At 36.8% G+C, this 20,545-nt stretch overlaps 1 protein-coding gene across 1 annotated transcript in view; it reads left to right on the top strand.

Moving 5' to 3' along the window:
* CD2AP (CD2 associated protein) overlaps window positions 1-20,545 on the top strand; it is a 111,003-nt gene that overhangs the window by 12,408 nt on the left and 78,050 nt on the right. Inside the window, exon 2 of the mRNA XM_081032300.1 lies at window positions 11,833-11,993. Coding sequence (XP_080888426.1) covers window positions 11,833-11,993 — 161 coding nt within the window. The remainder of the gene's footprint in view (window positions 1-11,832; window positions 11,994-20,545) is intronic.

Below are 20,545 nucleotides of genomic sequence, written 5' to 3'. Positions count from 1 at the left end.
TGTAGATTTTCATATATTTTCTTTGATTCTTACAAATACTTTTAATTCTTTGTCTTTGCTGCAGATGTTTATTCCCAGTTTCCAATTTGTTTGCTTTGAAATTGTTTTGTTTGCTTTAAGTTTAGAAAGTTCTCTCCACAATTTTTGATACTTCCGTTTCCTCCCCTTCCCCCTTGCCATGCCCTCCCCTCCCCTTCCTTTTTTCCTTTCCTTCCTTCTTTCCTTCCTTCCTTCCTCCCTCCTTTCCTCACTTCCTTTTTTACTTCCTTCCATGTGTATTTAAGAATTCTTTTTTACTCAACTAGAATTATGGGATATGGTGTGAGATGAAAATACATATGTAGCATGTTCCCCTTACATAGTGTTTTTCAACCTTGGAAATATTGTATTGACCTTTTGGTCCAGATTATTTGTTGTGGGGAACTGTCCTGTGCATTGATGAATGCCTAGCAGCATCGCTAGCCTTTACTCAATAGATACTAGAAGCATCTAGTCTCCAGACATTACCAAATGTCCCCAGTGGGGCAAAATTATATTGGTTGAGAACCATTGACCTACTATAAATTAGTTCTGAATTTACATGTTATAAATCTGCATATCTTGATAAACTGAAATGCTAATTTAGCCTGGAAGTTTATACTTTTGGGGACAAAGCTTGAGGTTAAGGTCTCATGCTAAGAGCTTTTTATTGGGACATTTGTGTATAGGTTTTTATGTGAGCATAAGTTTTGTTTCAGAGTGTATACCATGTTTCCCTGAAACTAAGATTTACCCTGAAAATAAGCCTCAGTTAAGATCTTCAGCCAAAGGGATGCATTTAGCACATTATACGATGTTCCAGAAGATGACATGACTGTATTTGAATAAATGTAGATTGTTGTACATGCAAAAATAAGACACCCCCTGAAAATACACCCTCATGTGTCTTTCGGAGCAAAAATTAATATAATACCCAGTCTTATTTTCGGGGAAATACGGTATATACCTAGAAGTGAGATTGCTGGGTCATGTGGTAAGTGTATGTTTAACTGTATATGAAACTGCGAAATTCTTTTTGTGAGTTTCAACTTCTTCACATCCTTGTTATTTTTTTGTTTCAGGCATTCTAAGAGATGTGTAGGACTATCTCATTGTGTAGAATTGGCAGATTTCTTCTTTAAATATTTGGTAGAATTTGCCAGGGAAACCATCTGGGTTTGGAGATTTCTTTTTCTGGAAGGTTTATAACTACAATCTCAATTTTTAAAATAGTTTATTCAGGTTATCTGAAACTACCAAACTCCCAAAACTTTGAAGCTTTATACCGGTATGTCTATAGTTTTCCTTTGCTATTTCTTTTAATGAATGTGAAGTCTAGTGATAATTTGGGTCCTTTTTTAGTTCTTCATCATTTTTCTAGAGAGTGATGAATTTTATTGATCTTTTCAAATGACCAATTTTGGTTTCGTTGATTTTTTTTCCCCTCCTTTTCTTTTTTTTCTGGTTTCAGTTGAACATTTTGTGAACATTTTGTCCTCTTAGCATATCAGTTATACTTAATTATTTTAGTAGTTGCCCTAGAGTTTGTAATATATGTTTATAACTAATCTGAGTTCATCTTTAAATAACTCTACAACCCTTCATGTGTAATGTAGGTTACCATAGAGTGTTCCCAATTTCTCCTTTTTCCTTTATGACATTGCTGTCATTCATTCACCTTTCCATACGCTATAATCATCCAATGCATGGTTACTATTATTTTAAAGTTATCTTTTAAATCTATTAAGAATAAGAAAAGTAAAATTTTGTTTTACCTTCATTTATTTCTTTGCCTTCACTCTTCCTTTCATTATGTAGATCTGAATTCCTTCCCCTTGAATAACTTCAATTAGCATTTCCTTTAGGGCAGGTCTGCTGGCAACTAATTCTTGTTTTTGTTTGAGAAAAATCTTTGTTTTTCACTTTTGAAGGATAATTTCATTGAATATGGAATTCTAGAGTTGGTAGTTTTTTCTTTCAATACTTTAGTTTACTTCACTCCCTTCTTGAGTGTTTAAGAAGAGGAAGAAGTCTGATGGAAATTCTTATCCTTTCCTAAGGTAAAGTTTTTTATCTTAAGGCTTCTTTCAAGGTTTTCTCTGTATTCGGTTCTCTGCAGTTTGAATATAGTATGCTTAGGTATAGACTTTTCCACATTTATCCAATTTTGTGTTCTCTGAGCTTCCTTGCTGTGTACTTTGGTACGTGTTATTAATTCTGAAAAATTCTCCAGCATTATTCACGTATTTTTTTCTGCTCTGTTTCCTGCTCCTCCTCGCTTTTCTGGTATTCCAATTACGAATATGTTACAGCTTTTGAAATTGTTTCACAGTTCTTGGATGTTCAGTTCTTTTTTTTTTTTAAATTAAATTTTCTCTTTGCAGAAGATACTTTCTGCTGTCTTTGCGTTTCCCTGTGAACTCTTTCTCAGATAGTGCTTGCTTCGTGCAACTCTTTCAGCAGTGATTAACTCTTATTACACTGGTGGAGTCCCATTAGTGTGGCCGTAGGTGTAGGTGAAGAGAAGCATCCTTTATTTTAGAATTAAGTCTCAAATTTTTAATGGGTCTATGTTCTGGGACTGTGACTTTTGCAAGTCTTTCTTAGCTCTCCCCATCCCCCACATGAGGCAGGTGGGATAAGGTTCTGGTGAAGTCTTTTTCTTGGAGAGGAGGTCTTTGTTATGGGGAATTCTTGGTTCCTAGTTATTTCACAATGATTACTTTTCTCTTCCCCCTTGCTGGAAATTACAAAGAGATCTTATGGGCTCTTCACTGTGAGAACCTGTAGGGGGTTCCTAGAAGTAAAACCCACAGAAGTCTTGGACTCAGCCAAGATTACAGTCCTCAGAAGTTTCCTGCTCATGATATTCCACACTCAGCCTCCAGCAATTCATCAAAATTACCATTTAAATGTTTGTGGTAGACGGACTTTTTGTCCCCAAAACGATGTGTCCAAGTCCTAAGCCCTGGTAAGTATGAATGTGACATTATTTGGAAATAGAGTCTGCAGAGATGTAACTCAGGATCTTAACATGATATCCTAGATTTAGGACTGGCCATAAATCCAGTGTCTGCTGTCCTTACACAGAGTAAGGAGAGGGAGATTTCAGAAACAAACACAGAAGGGGAAGCCTTGTGCAGAGGGAGGCAGAGGTTGGAATTGTACAAGACAAGAATGTCTCTCTCAACTTCATGTTAGTTTTTGTTTCTCTGTTTTTCTTTTAGCTAGTTTCTGCAGTTATAACCAATATATACTTTTAAGCTCATCTATTGAGTTCTAATTTTGGTTATTGTCTTTCTCAGTTGGAGAATACCTGTGTTGTGGTTCTTTTTCAAGTTTGCATTCTCACTATGTATATTATTCACCTGTGTGTCAGTTTTCCAAGGTAAACTTTTTAATATATCTGTGAACATGGTAAATATTATTTTAAAGTCCATATTTGATGAGTCCAGTATCTGGGGTTTATTGGACAATTTCTTGCTTCTCTGGGTACTTATTTATGATGTTTTATTACTTTACGTGCCTGGATATCTTTGCTTTTCTCTGGATGATGTAAATAAAAAAATCATTTCTTGACACAATTTTAGGTCTAGGATATCTTCTCTTAGAGAAGATTTTGGTTACTTATCTTGAACCACAATCCACAGTCAAGGTGTGAGGTTTCCTGAATCATACAAATAACGTTAAACTGGGCTTAAGTGTGGTTTCGCAGAGGTACCACCCTTGATGGTCCCTGGACTCCACTCTTATACCCTAAAACTGCAGAGCTGCCGAAAGTACAGTTTAACCTCTCAGTTGTGTCTTTAGAATTGGTAAAATCTCCCAGAGCAAAAGTAAACCCAGTATTGTACTTATTGTGTCTTTTGGTACATTCTTCATCTGGATTTCTTTTATTTGATTATATTACTATATTTTTAGTTTTTTAATCTTTTTAAGAAGTTGGTTTTTATATTTCTTCCAGCTTTTTAAGTTATATTTTCTGGGATGTTTGGTCCAAATTATCTAAGTTCTTTGAGGCCATATTGTAAAATCTTTATTATCCCTATAGATAACATAAATGCTAAAATGTTGTATCTGATCAATTTGGGTTGCTTTCTTTACACTTTAAAAATAAACTGATAAGTGCCTAAAGTAATTAAAGTTCATTTTCTCTTTTGGTGCTATTACAATTAAAATGAAAGATGAGTAATCCACAACCAAAGACTTTATAACCTTAAATGATTGGTTTGATAAAAGAGTGTGGGTCAAGTGGATGAGCCATTAATGATAGACAAGGGCCTGCATTACCTTTTAGAATCCTGCAGTGTTTATCAGGATGTACGCATTTTCCCCTAGACGTTTTATTTAGTCTACCTTTAAGTAAATGCTTAATGTAAACCCCTTTCTTAAGTTAGTCAAACATAATTGTTTTAAGTGGTGGAGGAATTTTGTTAATTTACTTTCTAACATAGCAGTTTTCAATGAAAGAGTGAGTTTTTTGAGTTTTTAAAATATGGAGGGCGCTGATTTTGGAAGCGATGGTCTGCACATAGTTGTATAGTATACTCTTGAATTAAATAAGATTTTATTTAAACGGTTTTGAGTTTTCAGTAAATAATAGTTGTTACATGCTGTCTAGTGAGTATAGTTTTTTTAGTAACTTGTTTTTACCCACTTAGTACATGTTTATTACAGAAAAGTGTTAAGGTATGAGATAACATTCATAATACTGCTCTCGTTTCTGGCACCAGTGCAGAGTTTGCCGTTTCCCAAGACTGCCGTCATATTCAATAATTTGCTGGAAGGACGGTATGAAAGTTGTCATATTCTGTGGTGAACACACAATGTGATATATAAATGACGTATTACAGAATTGTACACCTGAAACCTATGTAACTTTACTAACCATTGTCACCCCAATCAATTTTAATTAAAAAAAAAAAAACAAAGAAAGTTAGAAAGTTGTCATATTCTTGGCTCTGGTTTATGATAGCAATACAGTACAGATTAACATCCTCCAAGGGAAAAGAAGCATGGAGTGGAGCCCAGGAGGATTCCAGGCATGGAGCTTCCTGTTGTCTTCTCTCCCTGGAAGCAGGGCCCGCACTGAGTACTCCTGGCAGTTATGTGTGGACAGTATGCAGAATACTGCCAACTTGGGAGTCCACCTGAGCCGGGGTGTCCAGTGTTATTTAGAAGATACCGTTGACTGCCCATGTGACTGAATGTTAGTTTCTAGTCCTTCCAGAGGTAGAACAGATCCTGCCTGGCCCAAAGCTCCCAACATAATTACTTTGTTAGAGTGTTGGTGCAGTCCCCAGGTAAACAAAGGTGTCCAAGGTTCCCCAAAATCCTGGAGATCACCTCCCAGGAGATGAGGCCAAATCCAGACCTGTCTTTTGAATAAGATTAATCTTTACTAAAGATGAAATAAAAGGAGATAAGTAAGTAGCATCTCAAATCACTTCAGATGTCTGTTAACATTTTGGAATATAACTCTTCATATTTTTCTATGCATATTGGATTGTCTGGATTGATCATCTGTGTCTTGTCTTTGCTTTCATATATTGTTTTTATGTCTCTTTGGTTTACCTTTTTTTGGAAAATTTTCTTGGAATTTCCTCCACCTTCTCCCCCCCAAATAAGTATGACATATTAGAATGCAGAAATTGCTAAATAATTTTTCTTTCTGTTTTTTTTTAATAGCATTCTATTCAGATTTTATGAACTTGATTGTAGGCATACCTCATTTTATTGGTGATCTGTGTGATCAGTGATCTTTGATGTTACTATTGGAATTGTTTTGGGGTCCCTCGAAAGACACCTATATAAGGTGAACTTAATTGGTAAATGTTTTGTGTATTCTGACTGCTCCACGCTGCTCCCCTCCCTATTTCCTGAGATACAACAATGTTGAAATTAAGCCAGTTAATAACCCTAAAATGGCCTCTAAGTGTTCAAGTGAAAGGAAGAATTGCCTATCTTTCTCTTTAAATAAAAAGCTAAAAATGATTAAGCTTTGTAGGGAATACATGTTGAAAGCCGAGATAGGCTGAAAGCTACAGCTTGTGCCAGTTAGCCAAGCGGTAAATGCAAAGGAAAAGTTCTTGATGGAAATTAAAAGTGTGCTACGCCAGTGAACCCACAAATGATACGAAAGTGAAACAGCGTTATTGCTGATGTGGAGAAAATTTTAGTGGTCTCGGTAGAAGATCAAACTAGCCACAACATTCCTTTAAGCCAAAGCCCAATCCAGAGCAAGTCCCTAATGGTCTTCAATTCTGTGAAGGCTGAGAGGTGAGGAAGCTGCAGAAGAAATGACTAAAGCTAGCAGAGGTTGGTTCATGAGCTTTAAGGACAGTAGCCCTCTCTGTCACATAAAAGTGCAGGTGAAGCAGCAGGTGCTGATGGGGAAACTTCAGCAAGTTCTCAAGAAGAACTAGCTAAGATAATTCATGAAGGTCGGGTATGTAAATGACAGATTTTCCATGTAGATGAAGCAGCCTTATATTGGAAGAAGATGCAAACTAGGACTTGCACAGCTAGAGAGAAGTAAGTGCCTGGCTTCAAAGCTTCAAAGGACAGGCTGACTCTCTTGTTAGGGGCTAATGCAGCTGGTGACTTGAAGTTGAACTCAGTGCTGTTTTACTACTAAGAAAATTTTAGGGCCCTTAAGAATTATGCTAAATCTATTCTGCCTGTGCTTTATAAATGGAACAACAAAGTCTGAATGACAGCACATCTGTTTACAGGATGATTTACTGAGTATCCATTGTTTAGACCTACTGCCCAGAAAAAAAAGATTCCTTTCCAACTACAGCGGCTCATGACTTGGTCACACAAGACCTCTGATGGAGATGTACAAACGAGATTAATCTTGTTTTCATACCTACCAACACAACATTCTTCCTTTGGCCTTGGATCAAGGAGTAATTTTGACTTTCAAGTCTTATTATTTAAGAAATACATTTTGTAAGGCCATAGCTGACACGGGTAGTGATTCTTTTGATGGAACTGGGCAAAGTCAATTGAAAACCTCTTAGAAAGACATCACCATTCTAGATGTCATTGAGAATATTTCTGATTCCGGGGAAGAGGTCAAAATACCAACATTCACAGGAGTTTGGAAAAAGTTGATTCCATCCCTCGTGGGTGACTTTAAGGGAGGTTGAAGACTTCAGTGGAGGAAGTGACTGCAGATGTGGTGGAAATAGCAAGGAAACTAGAACTAGAAGTGGAGCCTGAATGTGACTGAATTGCTGCAGTCTCGTGATAAAACTAACGGATGCGGTGTTGCTTCTTAGGGATGAGCAAAGAGTGTTTTCTTGAGATGGAATCTACCTCTGGAGAAAATGCTGTGAAGGTTGTTGAAATGACAAAAGGATTTAGAATATTACATAAACTTAGTTGATAAAGCAGGGGCAGAGTTTGATAGGATTGACTCTTAATTTTGAAAGAAGTTCTGTGGGAAAAATGCTGTCAAACAGCATCTCATGGTTCAGAGAAATCATTTGTGAAAGGAAGAGTCAATTAATGTGGCAAACTTCATTGTTGTCTTATTATAAGAAATTGCCATAGTATTAGCAGCCACCACCCTGATCAGTCAGCAGCCATCAACATCGAGGCCAGACCCTCCACCAGCAAAATGATTACAGCTCACTGAAGGCTCAGGTGCCGTGTAAAAGTTTTAGTAATAAAGTTTTTTTGATGAAGGTATCTGTATTGTTTTTTAAGCATAATGCACGTTGCATACTTAATAGGCTACAGTACAGTGTAAACATAAATTCACGAGGAAACCAAAAATTTGTGTGGCTTACTTTATTATAATACTGTCTTTATTGTGATGGTCTTGGACCTGAATCTGCAATGTTTCCAAGGTATGCCTGTACATCTCCTGAAGATACAGATTTGTTGTACATGTTTACATTTTTTAAAAATTTTGAAATAAGTTATAGAAATGTTAGAAGTCTAGTACAAAGAATTTTTTCCCTGACTGATGCCTTTCTTCTGAATATTTTAGTGTGTATTTTCTATAAACCGGGACTTTCCTACTTAATCATAAGCGAATTATAAAATTTAAGAAATTAGCATTTATTTATATTAAGTTGGTGCAAAAGTAGTTGCGGTTTAAAAGGTTAATAATGGTAAAACCTGCAGTTATTTTTGCACCAACCTAATACATGTATGAACTCATGGTTTCTTACTTTATTCAGTGGAGTATAGTCTGTTACTGTCCTTATTTATGGTGATGCTCAAATTGTCATGATATGCCCAGGAGGCGCCGTTTTGATAATCAGTTCTCAGTGTCCTTTGGCATCACATCGTCTTTTTTGAGAACTTTGTTGCTTTCTGGCACAACACTACATTCCGGGCTTATCTTGTACTTTTCCCTGCCTTAGCCCTGGAATTGCCTGTCTTCTCAAGGATTCCTGGTTGTTCCTTTTGTAGAATGTGGTATTTATGAGATTCATCATTAGGTTTGCTCATTGCCATTGGGCTGGTTTCAGGCCTTTTCAGTGGGCAGAACTGTGTGTGTGTGTATTTATATATTGAAAATGGAAGTTCATGCTGATACTTCTCATTCCCGTTTATTACCACAGGATTGAACCTAGCTTTTCCTCTTTTTATTTATAACTCTCCTCTGACATAGAGAAATTTGGCTTCCGTTATGCTTAATATATTTACTTATCAATCCCCCTGCATGTAGCCAGTCTTCCCTCTCTGCTGTCATTCCCCACCCTTGCAGGACACCTCCTCTCCTGCTTTGGCTGTTAGTCCCCATTCTGGGTTGCCTTCACCCTCCCACATCACTGCATGGAAATCTGCCCCTCTCTTCCTCATACCATTTGGCCTTTGATATTTCCTGTCCCTTAGCTTGGATGCCCTCTCTGCTGTGCTTGGGCTCTGACACCATATCAGGTTGCCTCTGCACGGATGTCCCGCTCACCTTGCCTTAGAATCCTGATGTACAGCACTAGGGAAGCCCCCGTAAGTGGATGCCTTCTTTACCTTACCGTGGCTCTGATTGCCTCATTCCCACCCCCAACTTTGGATACCTTTGCTTTTCTTGGCCCTGGCTTCACACACCAGACTCTTCCCTCTGCCTTTCTACCCCCCAACCCCCTTCCAAACTTAATACCTTTAAGACTAAATTTTTCTGGAAGGTTGGGGAGTGAGCGGAGGTGGGTGTATTGGGGAGCTGCCCATGACTCTGGAGACCTGTAAATTCTGGAAATAAGGAGTGATTTCTCTGAGAAACGAGTGCTCATCCATAGCTATACTAGTTTCCCCAAACTGTGTGTGTGTGTGTGTGTGTGTGTGTGTGTGAGAGAGAGAGAGAGAGAGAGAGAGAGAGAGAGAGAGAGAGAGGGAGAGGGAGAGGGGGAGAGGGGGAGAGGGGGAGAGGGGGAGAGAGAGAGAGAGAGAGAGAGAGAGAGAGAGAGAGAGAGAGAGAGAGACCTTTTAGTTTTTTGCCTTAGGAGAAAAATGCCAGCCTACTTAGCATGATTGTTTTAGAGCTATTGTGGTTGGTAATGGGTCTCAGCTCTTCCATATGGAGATGAATTCCTCCATATTCAGTTTTACATTTCCCATGAGTCCTCGTTTCCTGAATTTCTGGGGTCCTGCAGAATAGTTTGATATCTTAGTTATAGTTCTTTAAGTCCTCTTCCTGGCTATATTAGTTATGGACTCATTCTCATAAATTAGAAAAAAAATTCTCGCTGGCTCCCTTCTCAGGTTGGCATGTTTTCAGCAGCAGATAGAAATACTGCCTAAAATATACTTGAAAAATTAAGGAAAAACTGCTTATAACAAGAAATCTAAAAGTACTGTGTTTTAATTCTGGGGTTGGTTAATTTAGCAAAGATCCAGGTCATATTCATCTGTGTTGACTTCCATCCTAGTAATTATATCTGCTGTTTTTCCTATCTCAAATAGTTGTAACAGTTTGGGGCATTAAATTCTCACTGAAGTATATCCAGAATCTGCAGGAGGACATTCCTTCCTTGTGACTTGTATTTAAGGTCAAATATTAATAAAAGCTTTCCAGAACCCTTGCTCACATCTTACTGGTCAGAATCCATCATCCATCACATGACTATTGGAAAACCTGTGTGAGAGAGAGAGAGAGAGAGGGAGAGGGGAGGGAGGGACGAACGGAGGGAAGGAGTGTGTGTGTTTCTGTTTGTGTGTGTGTGTGTGTGTGTTTGTGTGTGTGTGTATGGAATTATTACCGTGTTTTCCCGAAAATAAGACGTAGCCGGACAATCAGCTCTAATGCGTCTTTTGAAGCAGAAATTAATATAGGATCCGGTATTATATCATATATATCATATCATATACATATATCATCATATATCATATTGTATCATATCATACCCGGTCTTATAGTAAAATAAGACCAGATCTTATATTAACTTTTACTCCTAAAGACGCATTAGAGCTGATTGTCTCTGGCTAGGTCTTATTTTCGGGGAAACATGGTATACCTTTGCTACTTTGACCAGCAGCATTAGGTATCCTGGGACCTACTGAATCAGAGTCTGCATTTAAACAAGATTCTCCAAGTTAGCACGATGACTTTTACAAGTAAATAAGATGACTTGATTATATGTTAGTTAGTATTTGAAAAGTACTGGTTTACATTAGTCAAGAGTTAAACCCTGGGACCGAGAGAACCTCACTTGGAAAGATATAGGGTCTCAAAATACCTGAACAAAATCAAGGTTCAGTGAGAAAGGAAGAAGGAAGGGGGGAGTCAGTGTGGGAATGGCTGATTTGGCAACCGACAGTGTCAGCCTATATTTCCATTCCCTTTTTTTTTTTTTGGTTGTAGTTTTCACGTCTGTGTGCTCTTATTTTTGTAGGAGGAGGAAAGATGAATGGAGATATGGCTTGTCTGACATCTGAATAAGAGATCTGTTATTTTCTTTCATTGAGCCCTATAAAATATTAATGACATGCATATATCATATCCTGTAATCTAAAACCCTATACTTAGAGGAGGTGAAATAGATCTTTATTAACCTTCATTTTAGGATGTATTCACTTTCTATTGTTTTGTTACAATATTGTCACAAACTTAGCTGTTTAAACAATATGCACTTATCTCCCTGATGTTGTGATTCAGCAGTCAGTCTGGGCATGGCTCACTGGGTCCTCTGCAGGGCTGATGTCAGAGTGTTGACTAGGGCTGGGTTTTCAGCTGGGGAAGGATGAGCTTCGAAGCTCACATGGTTGTGGGCATCATTCAGTTCCTTGTGGGCTCCTGGACTGTGGGCCTCAATGTTTGGCTTGTGTCAGCTCTAGACCTCCCTTAGTTGGCAAGTGGCCCTCTTCACAGGCCAGCTCACCGCGTAGCGTCTTAAAAGCCGGTAAACGAGTTTCCTAGCAAGATAGACAATTACCGTCTTATGTCGTCACATAGAATCCATTGTGTTTGTCATATTCTGTTGGTTAGAAGTCAGTTATAGGTCATGTCCACGATCAGAGAGGGAATTACAGGACATGAATGTCAAGAGATGGGGGCGGATCCTGGGATTAATTTTTAGAGTTTGTCACAAAGGGTATACATCTTACAGTAAGAACAACTGATGACATGAATTATACATTGTGTTAGGCTTCTACTTAAAATGGGTGCTGTGCTGTTCATAGGATGGTAATCAAAAAATTGCTGATGTAGGCAAATATTTAAAATCATTGAGGTAAACCTTGAAGATAATCTTTGTAATATGGTTGCTAAACAGATTCCTTAGTTTCAAGTTTAGCAATATGGTTAATAGTGTTTCATGAATTTTAGACATTCAGGTTTTTTTTTTCTTCTTTTTTTAGTTGACTATATTGTGGAGTATGACTATGACGCTGTACACGATGATGAATTAACCATTCGAGTTGGGGAAATCATCAGGAATGTGAAAAAACTACAGGAGGAAGGATGGCTAGAAGGAGAATTAAATGGGAGAAGAGGAATGTTTCCTGATAATTTTGTTAAGGTAAGTATTCTCAGTTAAATTTCTAGCTGTTGCTTTATAAGATTTAATTTTTAACGTTAAGAAATGTGTGTGTGTATATATTTAAAACTAAAATATTTTAGACAAATTTTTGTTCTGCAGAATTTTAAAAATCAGAGGTCCAAATACCTCTATAATGGATATCATTGTTGCTTGGTGTCCTGGTGGGTAATAACGCTGTTTGTGGTATGTGTATGTGTGTATGTACCTGTTTACCTATCTTTTTAAAAGTGGTTTAAAAAGTTGTTTTATTGTGTACATTCTTATTTGAGCCTACAAAACTCTTGTGAAATAAGTAGGACAGATGATAGGCTCATTTTAATTATGGTGTCATAGAATAGGAGGTTAAATGGTTTACTCAATGTCCGATAGGTAAGAAGACATAGCATCTGAACTGAAACCAAGGATTGCTGCCTGTTTACTCAGGTCTTATTGTACCTTGTCACTTCAGCATTGCAGCAGTTAATCTATCAAAGTAACAGTTACTCTTCAACTACCACCAAACATTTCTTTTTTAGTAAATATTCTAGTCATTTCCGTCAGAAAACAATCAAGATTCTTAAATGTTGTAGACTGATAAAGTAATAGTTTAGAGAAGGAAAAAAAAGTAAAGAATATCTGTATAGTTATACTTCATTTATAATTGTCTTGTTTTCTGTATTAGTTTTCTTATATCCAACCGTATTGCTCATGAGATACTGAGTTCTTCTGGGAAGGCTAGAGTGTGTGTCTCATTTGTTTATTTAACTTGCACAGTTGTTGTTAGAATGCCCACACAATGTGGTTGTTTAGTAAATATTTGTTCCCTGAATAAATGTGTGTTTATTTTAATTGTGGTTTTACCTCTAAGTATGAACACATGCTTTATTCTGTTAATTGATTTTAGACAAGATAAATTCACTACACTTCACCTAACTACATTTTGTTTCTTGAAACAACTGAGGAAGCTGTAGTTGGGGGTGAATTTATGGGGGAAACTTACTTTTGTTTTTGTTTTATAAGTTGACTTCTTTTTTATACCTAAAAGGGAGTGTAATGCAGATACCATGGAAATTGGAGTAGAATAACTAGATTTAAACAGTTAAGTTCCACCTTTGCCCTTTGCTGGCAGTGTGATGTAGGGCAAATCACATAATTTCTCTTTTCTTCTCTTTAAAATGTTATATTGATGGTGTGTATATAGTAAGCCATGACACTGGCGTCTCATCTTTTTTAATGGAAAGTGGCTCTTCAGAGAAAATACAGTTGGCCATTAAACAACAAGGAGGGATAGAGGTGCTGACCCCTGCCCCCCAGAAGTTGAAATCCAAGTATAACCTGATTTCCCCAAAACTTAATTACTAATAGTCTACTGTTGACTGGAAGCTTTACTGATGACATAAATAGTTGATTAAAACATTTTATATGTTAATGTATTATATACCGTATTCTTAAAACAAAGCCAGAGGAAAAATGTTAACGAAAATCATAAGGAAGAGAAAGTACATTTACAATATTTATTGAAAAAAATTGTAAGTGGACCTTCATAGTTCATATGCATGTTTTTAAGGGTCAGCTGTTTTATATTGAAATAATAGAACACTGGTTAAAAAAAAATGTTAAAAAGTTGAAAAGTTTTTATGTAGTTCTAATTGTGTGCTGGTGTATAGTTCCAGTAGTGGAGATAGGACCTATCATGGGACTCCATTTTGAAACATATTTTACTTTACTGTTTCAGTACAGCTAGGACTAGAACTTGAGTTTAATGAATTGCCTGGTAATAGAGGATCCAGTTTGAGTATGCTAGGTATTAGAGGGAAGCTCAATCTGGGATTAAAAATTAATCTGGGTATTGGATTAGAGTTGGAAACATCAGTAGGAACTCATGTTTTGTTTAAAATATATATAGATACTTACAGAAATAATTGTATATATATGTGTTTATACTTGGGTTAGTACATACATATATTTGTCAGCTCTTTCTACTGAGAGAGCCTAGTGACACGCCAGTAGATACCCAGTGCCTAGATCTTGGTTTCTAAATATCATTCTCCAATAAAAGGAAGCAGGAGTTCTTGGAGAAATGGCTGATTTCGGGGCTGGTGCAGGGAAAATACAGGATGACCCTAGAGCAGCATCTAGTAGTGCCGGCACGTAAGGAAGTGTTCAGAAAACCAAAACCCATGGGCCCATGTCAAAGCAACATAGGAGCCAACCTGAAAGAGCTTCCAGTGTTCAGAGCTGGAACAATTTGAGCAACAAAATAACCTAGTATTTGATTATTACCCAAAGCACAACATAAATATACATGAATCCATGTTAATATAAATCAATGGTTGAGTAAATAAAGAGGGGAGAAGGGATAAATTTTACAGAATTATTCCAAAAATTTGTAGAGACTTCTCTCCACCCCCTTCAACCTGGACTAAAGAATAGATGGAATAAAAAAATACTATTAGGTTGGTGTAAAAGTAATTGCGGTTTTTGCAGTTATTTTTAACCTTTTCAATCGCAGTTGCTTTTGCACCATCCTAACAGTAACTTCATAATGGAGTAAGCTGGCAAATACTACCTTAACCAAATGAGAAAGGCATAATCAGGTATAAATTATGGTGATGACATGTATCTACTTTGCCTCTGTGCTGTTTATTCTTTCCTAAAATCCATAATTGCAGTCTCAGCTGGAGAAAAAAGATCAGACAAACCTAAATCGAGGAACATTCTGCAAAATATCTGACCAGTACTCTTAAAAAATTTCCAGGGTCTCAAAAACTAGCAAAGACTCAGAAACTGATGTTGACCAGAAGAAACTAAGGAGACACGAGGACCAAATGCATTATGGTATCATAGATTGGATTCTGGAACAGAGAAAGGATATTAGTAGCATAAAGTCAGTAGTTTAGCTAATAATAATAGTTGGCTTTCACACTTCAGATGTGTATGTGAAGATTCAAAGGGAAGTTGTCATTTATAGTTCACTGTCCACTTGAAAATAAGCGTTTTATCGGGACATTAAGGTACATTTGTTATTTTGTAAATGTGAGACTATGGAGTGAATGGTAGAACTAGGCTTCCTATAAAAAACTTCCTTACTGTTTCAGATAGCTACACTGAAGAGCAGTGATAATCAAGTTGGGCTGGAAGGTGGATAGAAAGGTCAAAACATTTTTGCAGCCTATTACGAAAAACTATAGACACTGTAAATTTGTTTTGTGGCAGACTTGTCTATGTTAGTATCCGTTTGAAATGTTAGTTCATTGTTACATGATTTAAAGGATATTTTACAAAGACTATAGATACATGAACTTAATATACAGAATATCATCGTTTTTGTCAGTTTTGCTTCAGTGTCACTTTATAATAAAGAGAACATTACAGATGAAATTGATTTCTTTGTTACTCTGTTGTCTCCCTCTCCCCAACAATCTGGATTCTGAAGTTGTATGTATCCTTCTAATACAGTTTTATACATCTTTACTTGTGCACAAAAATAGTGTTTTGTGTGATTTAGACATTTACATAATTATTATGTCACTTATAATTAGCATGAGATGTCAGCGTGGATACATAATATAGTCACTTGGGCTACAACTTGTTTTATAGAATTAGTTAGCTCATAAGTGATTGGTAAGTACAGGAATGATGTCGGATCAACCATAAAGTTGTGTTAGTTTATTTTCTAGGTAAAGGAAACTGGGATAAAGAGTATAGAATTATAATTTCAGCAAGAAAGAAATAAGCTCTCAGCTTGTCTGCCTGCATAGACAGGTTCTTTTAGCTCTTAAAAAAAACCTTTTTTTTTAAATAAATTGGTCACCTGTACCTGTGTATTTTCCTCAAAGTTACACAGTCTTAGCACTGTGGGGTTCTTAACTTCTGATGCATAGCTCTGTTTCGGTCTGCACTGTTTCAGCATCCACACGCCAACATTTCTACTCTATTATTTTTATGCATTTTTAATAGCTCCTGCGGAATCAATCCATCATCATGATTGCTTGGAGTCTTGAATCATGTCTGTCTTCTAAGGTTCCAACTATTGTTATTTGTTTTCATTTTTAGTGCTCAGGTTCCAAAGTTGCATAGATTTAGAGTGGTCTGCGCCAAACCCTACTTTTAACATAATCATTAGGATTTTTAGTGTATGATTTAGAAGTTTTGACATAAATCAGTGGTATTTTAGTGTGTGTGTGTGTGTGTGCGCGCGTGTGTGTGCGTGCGCGCGTGTGTGCCTGTGTGTGCGTGTGTGTTTCCGGAACATTGGATGTTTGGGAATGCACATCTAATGATATGGTAGAAATTCCTGTAGCACTAATTAATTTTTTAACAGTTGTATACTATTCTATTGTATATGTCTCTGCCACATTTTTTGAAAAGTTAAGGCTGTTTTCCAGTTTTTTGCTATTAAAAACAATGCTATAATGAACAGTCTTTTGTAGGGTTATTATACATAGCTGAGAATTTGCTGTATCCTCAGCTGTGTACAGATTCGTCTCTACTAAATATTGTCAGATTTCTTGCTATATAATTATGAATTTAAACTCCTGCCAGTGATATAAAAAGTACCTTTCTCACATTCTCGTTAACATTTGATACCATCAGATTTTTGGGTGTCGGGCAGGGTGCCTAATCTTAACAGGTCTTCAACAGTATCCCCCATGTTTCAGTCTTTCATTTTCATGATTACTAGTGAAGTTAGTCATGTTTTTTCAGATATTTCTGTCTTATTTTTTTCTATTGAGTTCTTGCTCATTTTCTCATTGATTTGTAGTTGTTCTTAATGTATTGTGAGTACTAGTCCTTTGTCTTTCTGCTTATGTGTGTTTTATCCTTCATAAGCACTTTTTGTGACTTGTCTTAAGTATAACTTGGGAGCAGGAAAGGCTTAAAGATTAGTCTTCTGTGTGTTCATTAGCTTTAAAGGTTTGATTTTCAGTGTAACTCTTTATCAGTCTTGCTCTTTTGTATATGTGTGATTTGGGCACTACTTAAATTTTTTCCACTTGAAAAGTTATCAAATAGTCTACCCTTTCCTCATTGATTTTGTAATGTTTAAGAATTAAGTCAAAATTCAGAAGTGTGCTAGTTTATCATCTTTCTACATTGTCAACTTCATTGTTTTGGACGAACGTAGAGAGTCAAATTTGATTTATTTGTTGGTGTAAACTTTGAGATTCAATATCAGTGTCTTTGTTGATATTTGGCACTCTGCCATTGGATTTGCTGCTTTGTAATTGAGGAATGAAACACACACTCCAGTGAACAAATGTTTAGTAATTGACTATGAAGTTTTTGGGGTGTGGTGAGAAGAGTATTTTCCACATCTTACTTTACTGGGGGGAGATCACAGCATGTAAACAGAAGGATAAATTGTAATGCCTTAAATGGCTGAATGTCACATGTGTGGTAAAGATGATGGGAGTTCAAGGATTTTGGATAAAATAGTTTTCAGAAAAGATGTTAAAAGTAACACTTCTATTGATCCTTAAAATATAGAATGTTAGGTGAATACTCATGTAGTCTGTGTCGGATAAAAGCAAATGGTGTTTTGTGGTAAAAATAATTAAATAGAATACTTGGGCTGAATGAAAGTTTTCATATGGGGGAATAGTGGGATTTAAGGCCAAAAGTGTGGATTAAAGCCAGTGGTACAGTGCATTTTGAATATTGTTTAAGATATTAAAACAAAAAGACAACAGGGAGATCAAGACTTTTTGGTGACGGAAGAGATAGGATAGAATGCTTGAATAGATTAATCTGAGTGAGAAGGAAAGGTTTTAAAGAGGAGAAGAATTGAGGCTATAAAGAATAATAATGGAGCTCAAAGTGTTGCAGTAGGAAGGGAAGTGAAGAGATAGATAATAGGTTAATGATGCCTTTTGTGTAAATACTTTGCATGTTCACATTATATTTTCTCAATTCTGACAGTTTTGAAAGTTAGGGAATGTGTCATTCTTGCCTAAAGTCATACTGGTAATAGTGGGCAAGGATATGGTAGTAGATAGCTCTATGATAGGCACATGTCAGGCTGTTTTTAGGTGAGAAATGTGTAGCATGTGCTGATTCCTAGAAAAATGTGATCATTTTATAGCATTCTGTACTTTTTAGAACCTAACGACAAAGGGATAGGAACCTGAGCCATTGAAATTCCCCAGTAGCATCAGCATTGTTGAAGGCTGTTAGAATCACACAATTAAAAGTTCTTTTGGTAACTTTAGAATTGACCCTGGGAAAAGAAAAATCAAAATTGCTTCCTCAAATTGCAATTTTTATGGAAACAAACTTTTTTTCCTTTCAAAACTAGACGAGAAATTTTAGAAAAAGGCATTTGGCATAAGGGCATTTCTAACACTCAAGATGGAATGGAAATATGTGAAAAATGCAAAAATAATAAGATATTTAGAAAATGAAGAAGGGCTTGCAATGCTCATATAAAATTATCTGTCAGTAACTTTATAAAGTAGAATCAGTTTCTTTTTTGTTCTTCTTCTGCCTCCATCCCTAGAACTTCTGCTGAAAACAAGGTTTTATTATACAAATTAAGGAAATGAGAAGACTCAGTGTATCCGACGTAATAGGATAGCTTACAGTGTATAGTACCAAATCCAAATCTCAGTGGTGGCATAACACAAGGGACTACTTTCATGCAGGATTTATTGTAGTCCAGCCAGTGAGCTGTGTTAAATGTGAGTAAAATAAGAATGGTTTTCTCCATTGCAAATAAGATTAATAGCAATTTTAGCACCAATAAAGGCTACTTCCTCAGTAAGCTCTCTTTGAAGCATGTAGTGTTCATAAACAACATGTATTTTCTTGCAGCAGTTGTAGCAGGATTTTCAGTTTTATTTAGATAATAGTTCCCTTCAGTATCTCTATAAGAACTTAATTCCCCCAGGCATTCTCTGTTGAACTGTTTTTTTTTATAAGATCTGTAGCATGCTGTGGTATATTCCTATACCTCGCCTCTAAATTGTCTTATTCATTTTTGATTGTCATCCATTTACTGTTCAAATATTTACTGAGGGTCTATGTGCTGGGACTTTTTACAGCTGCTAGGGACACAGTGGTGAATAACACAGACAAGTTCCCTCCTCTTTGTCAGCATGCATTCTAATGGTGGGGGAAAACGGACATGTGAAAACAACAAATCGGAAAGATGATACTTGGATAGTTATGAGTGCTTTTAAAGAAGAAAGTGAGTGCGGAGGGTGGGAAATGGCATTGATATTTTAAATTGGGTCTTCTGGGATAGCATCTCTAAGGTTAATAAATCACAGAAGGGTGCAGAGGAGAAAAGGAATACATTCCCTTTGAGCAGGATACCTGAAATTAGAGGAAGGTAAACTAGTGTGATGGTGATGTTTGCTAACTACCATCCTAAAGCTACTTCAAGAGGATAGTATGCTGTGAAAGGAGCATGGCCTTTTGAGTCAGCATGTAGACCTCTGTTGGACTCCTTATCCCCCCATAGCCACACTTGTACCTACTGTGTATTCTTCCTGAGGATGCTTCACTGTAGAGCATAGGTTTCTTCCTGTGTAAAAATGGGGAATCCCACCTGTTTGGGTTGTTTGTGGGAATTAGATTATGCGTGTATATGCCTTATTTCACCCCGTTGTTTTCTTGCGCAGGAATTGCCTACCTGTTTTGGAAAGGGAAAACTGGAGAAGAAAATCAGCTAATTGTTAATTTTGTCACTAAATATATAGGGTTTTTTTTTTCAGTATCTGTAATATCCCAGGTACTGTTAATAAAATAGGTAAATAAGCTAGAGCTTTTCTAGTTGTCCCTTTCAAAAAAGTAGCTTTTGAAGAAGGACAAAAATAAAGAGGAAAGTAATTAAAATGAGAAAATATGGGATAAGCAGTTAGTCTGACTAGCTTGTTCCCTAAACCAAATCTGTAGTCTTGGTGTTGGGTAGTAGTGGGGGAACAGATCAAGTCTGCTTAAAAGTGGGCTGACGGGATAAGAAACTGGACAATGAGAAAGCTTTCAGTGTTAGGGTTTGTGTAAGTTCTGGTTCCTATTTCTAATTGTGATAGGTCTTTTCTGTGGATCTAAAGACTTATAAAAAAGTGACCTGGTGGAAGCGATCTTTTTTTGTTGTTGTTGATGCCTTGGGAATAGAAAAGGTAGTTCTTTGAAGATGAGGGGCTAATATAAAGTGCCTTTGGAAGTTTGCTTCAGTTATTAGGAAAGGAGAGAAAGCAGACATCCGGAAAGACTCATTATTAAAAGTTGAGGATTTGTGTTCAAGTTCTGGTAGAAGTATTGGTGAAAATATATATATAAAAATCAGAATATTGGTTGAGGACCTTGTTTCTAAATCTAAACGTTATTTAACTAAAGAAGGAACCTGTGCTGAAAAGAAGAAAACTGAGTTACCTCCAAGTCCAGCTCCTTGCTTGGTTGCCGGTGACCCTTGGAGAGGGCAGAGCTCCTTGTTACTGCTGGGTAGGAGTTCAGGCTCCCGTCGGCCCCCCCATGCCCCCCTTGCTGGGTGGAGGGGCCTCGTGTTGCCTTGTGGCCTGCGCTCACAGTAGGGGGAGAGGGTGCTC

This window comes from Rhinolophus hipposideros (genome assembly GCF_964194185.1).
Source record: "Rhinolophus hipposideros genome assembly, chromosome: 3".
NCBI classification, from domain to species: Eukaryota; Metazoa; Chordata; class Mammalia; order Chiroptera; family Rhinolophidae; genus Rhinolophus; species Rhinolophus hipposideros.
The sequence above is the reverse complement of the archived record's forward strand: the minus strand, read 5'-3'. Positions and strand labels throughout refer to the sequence as shown.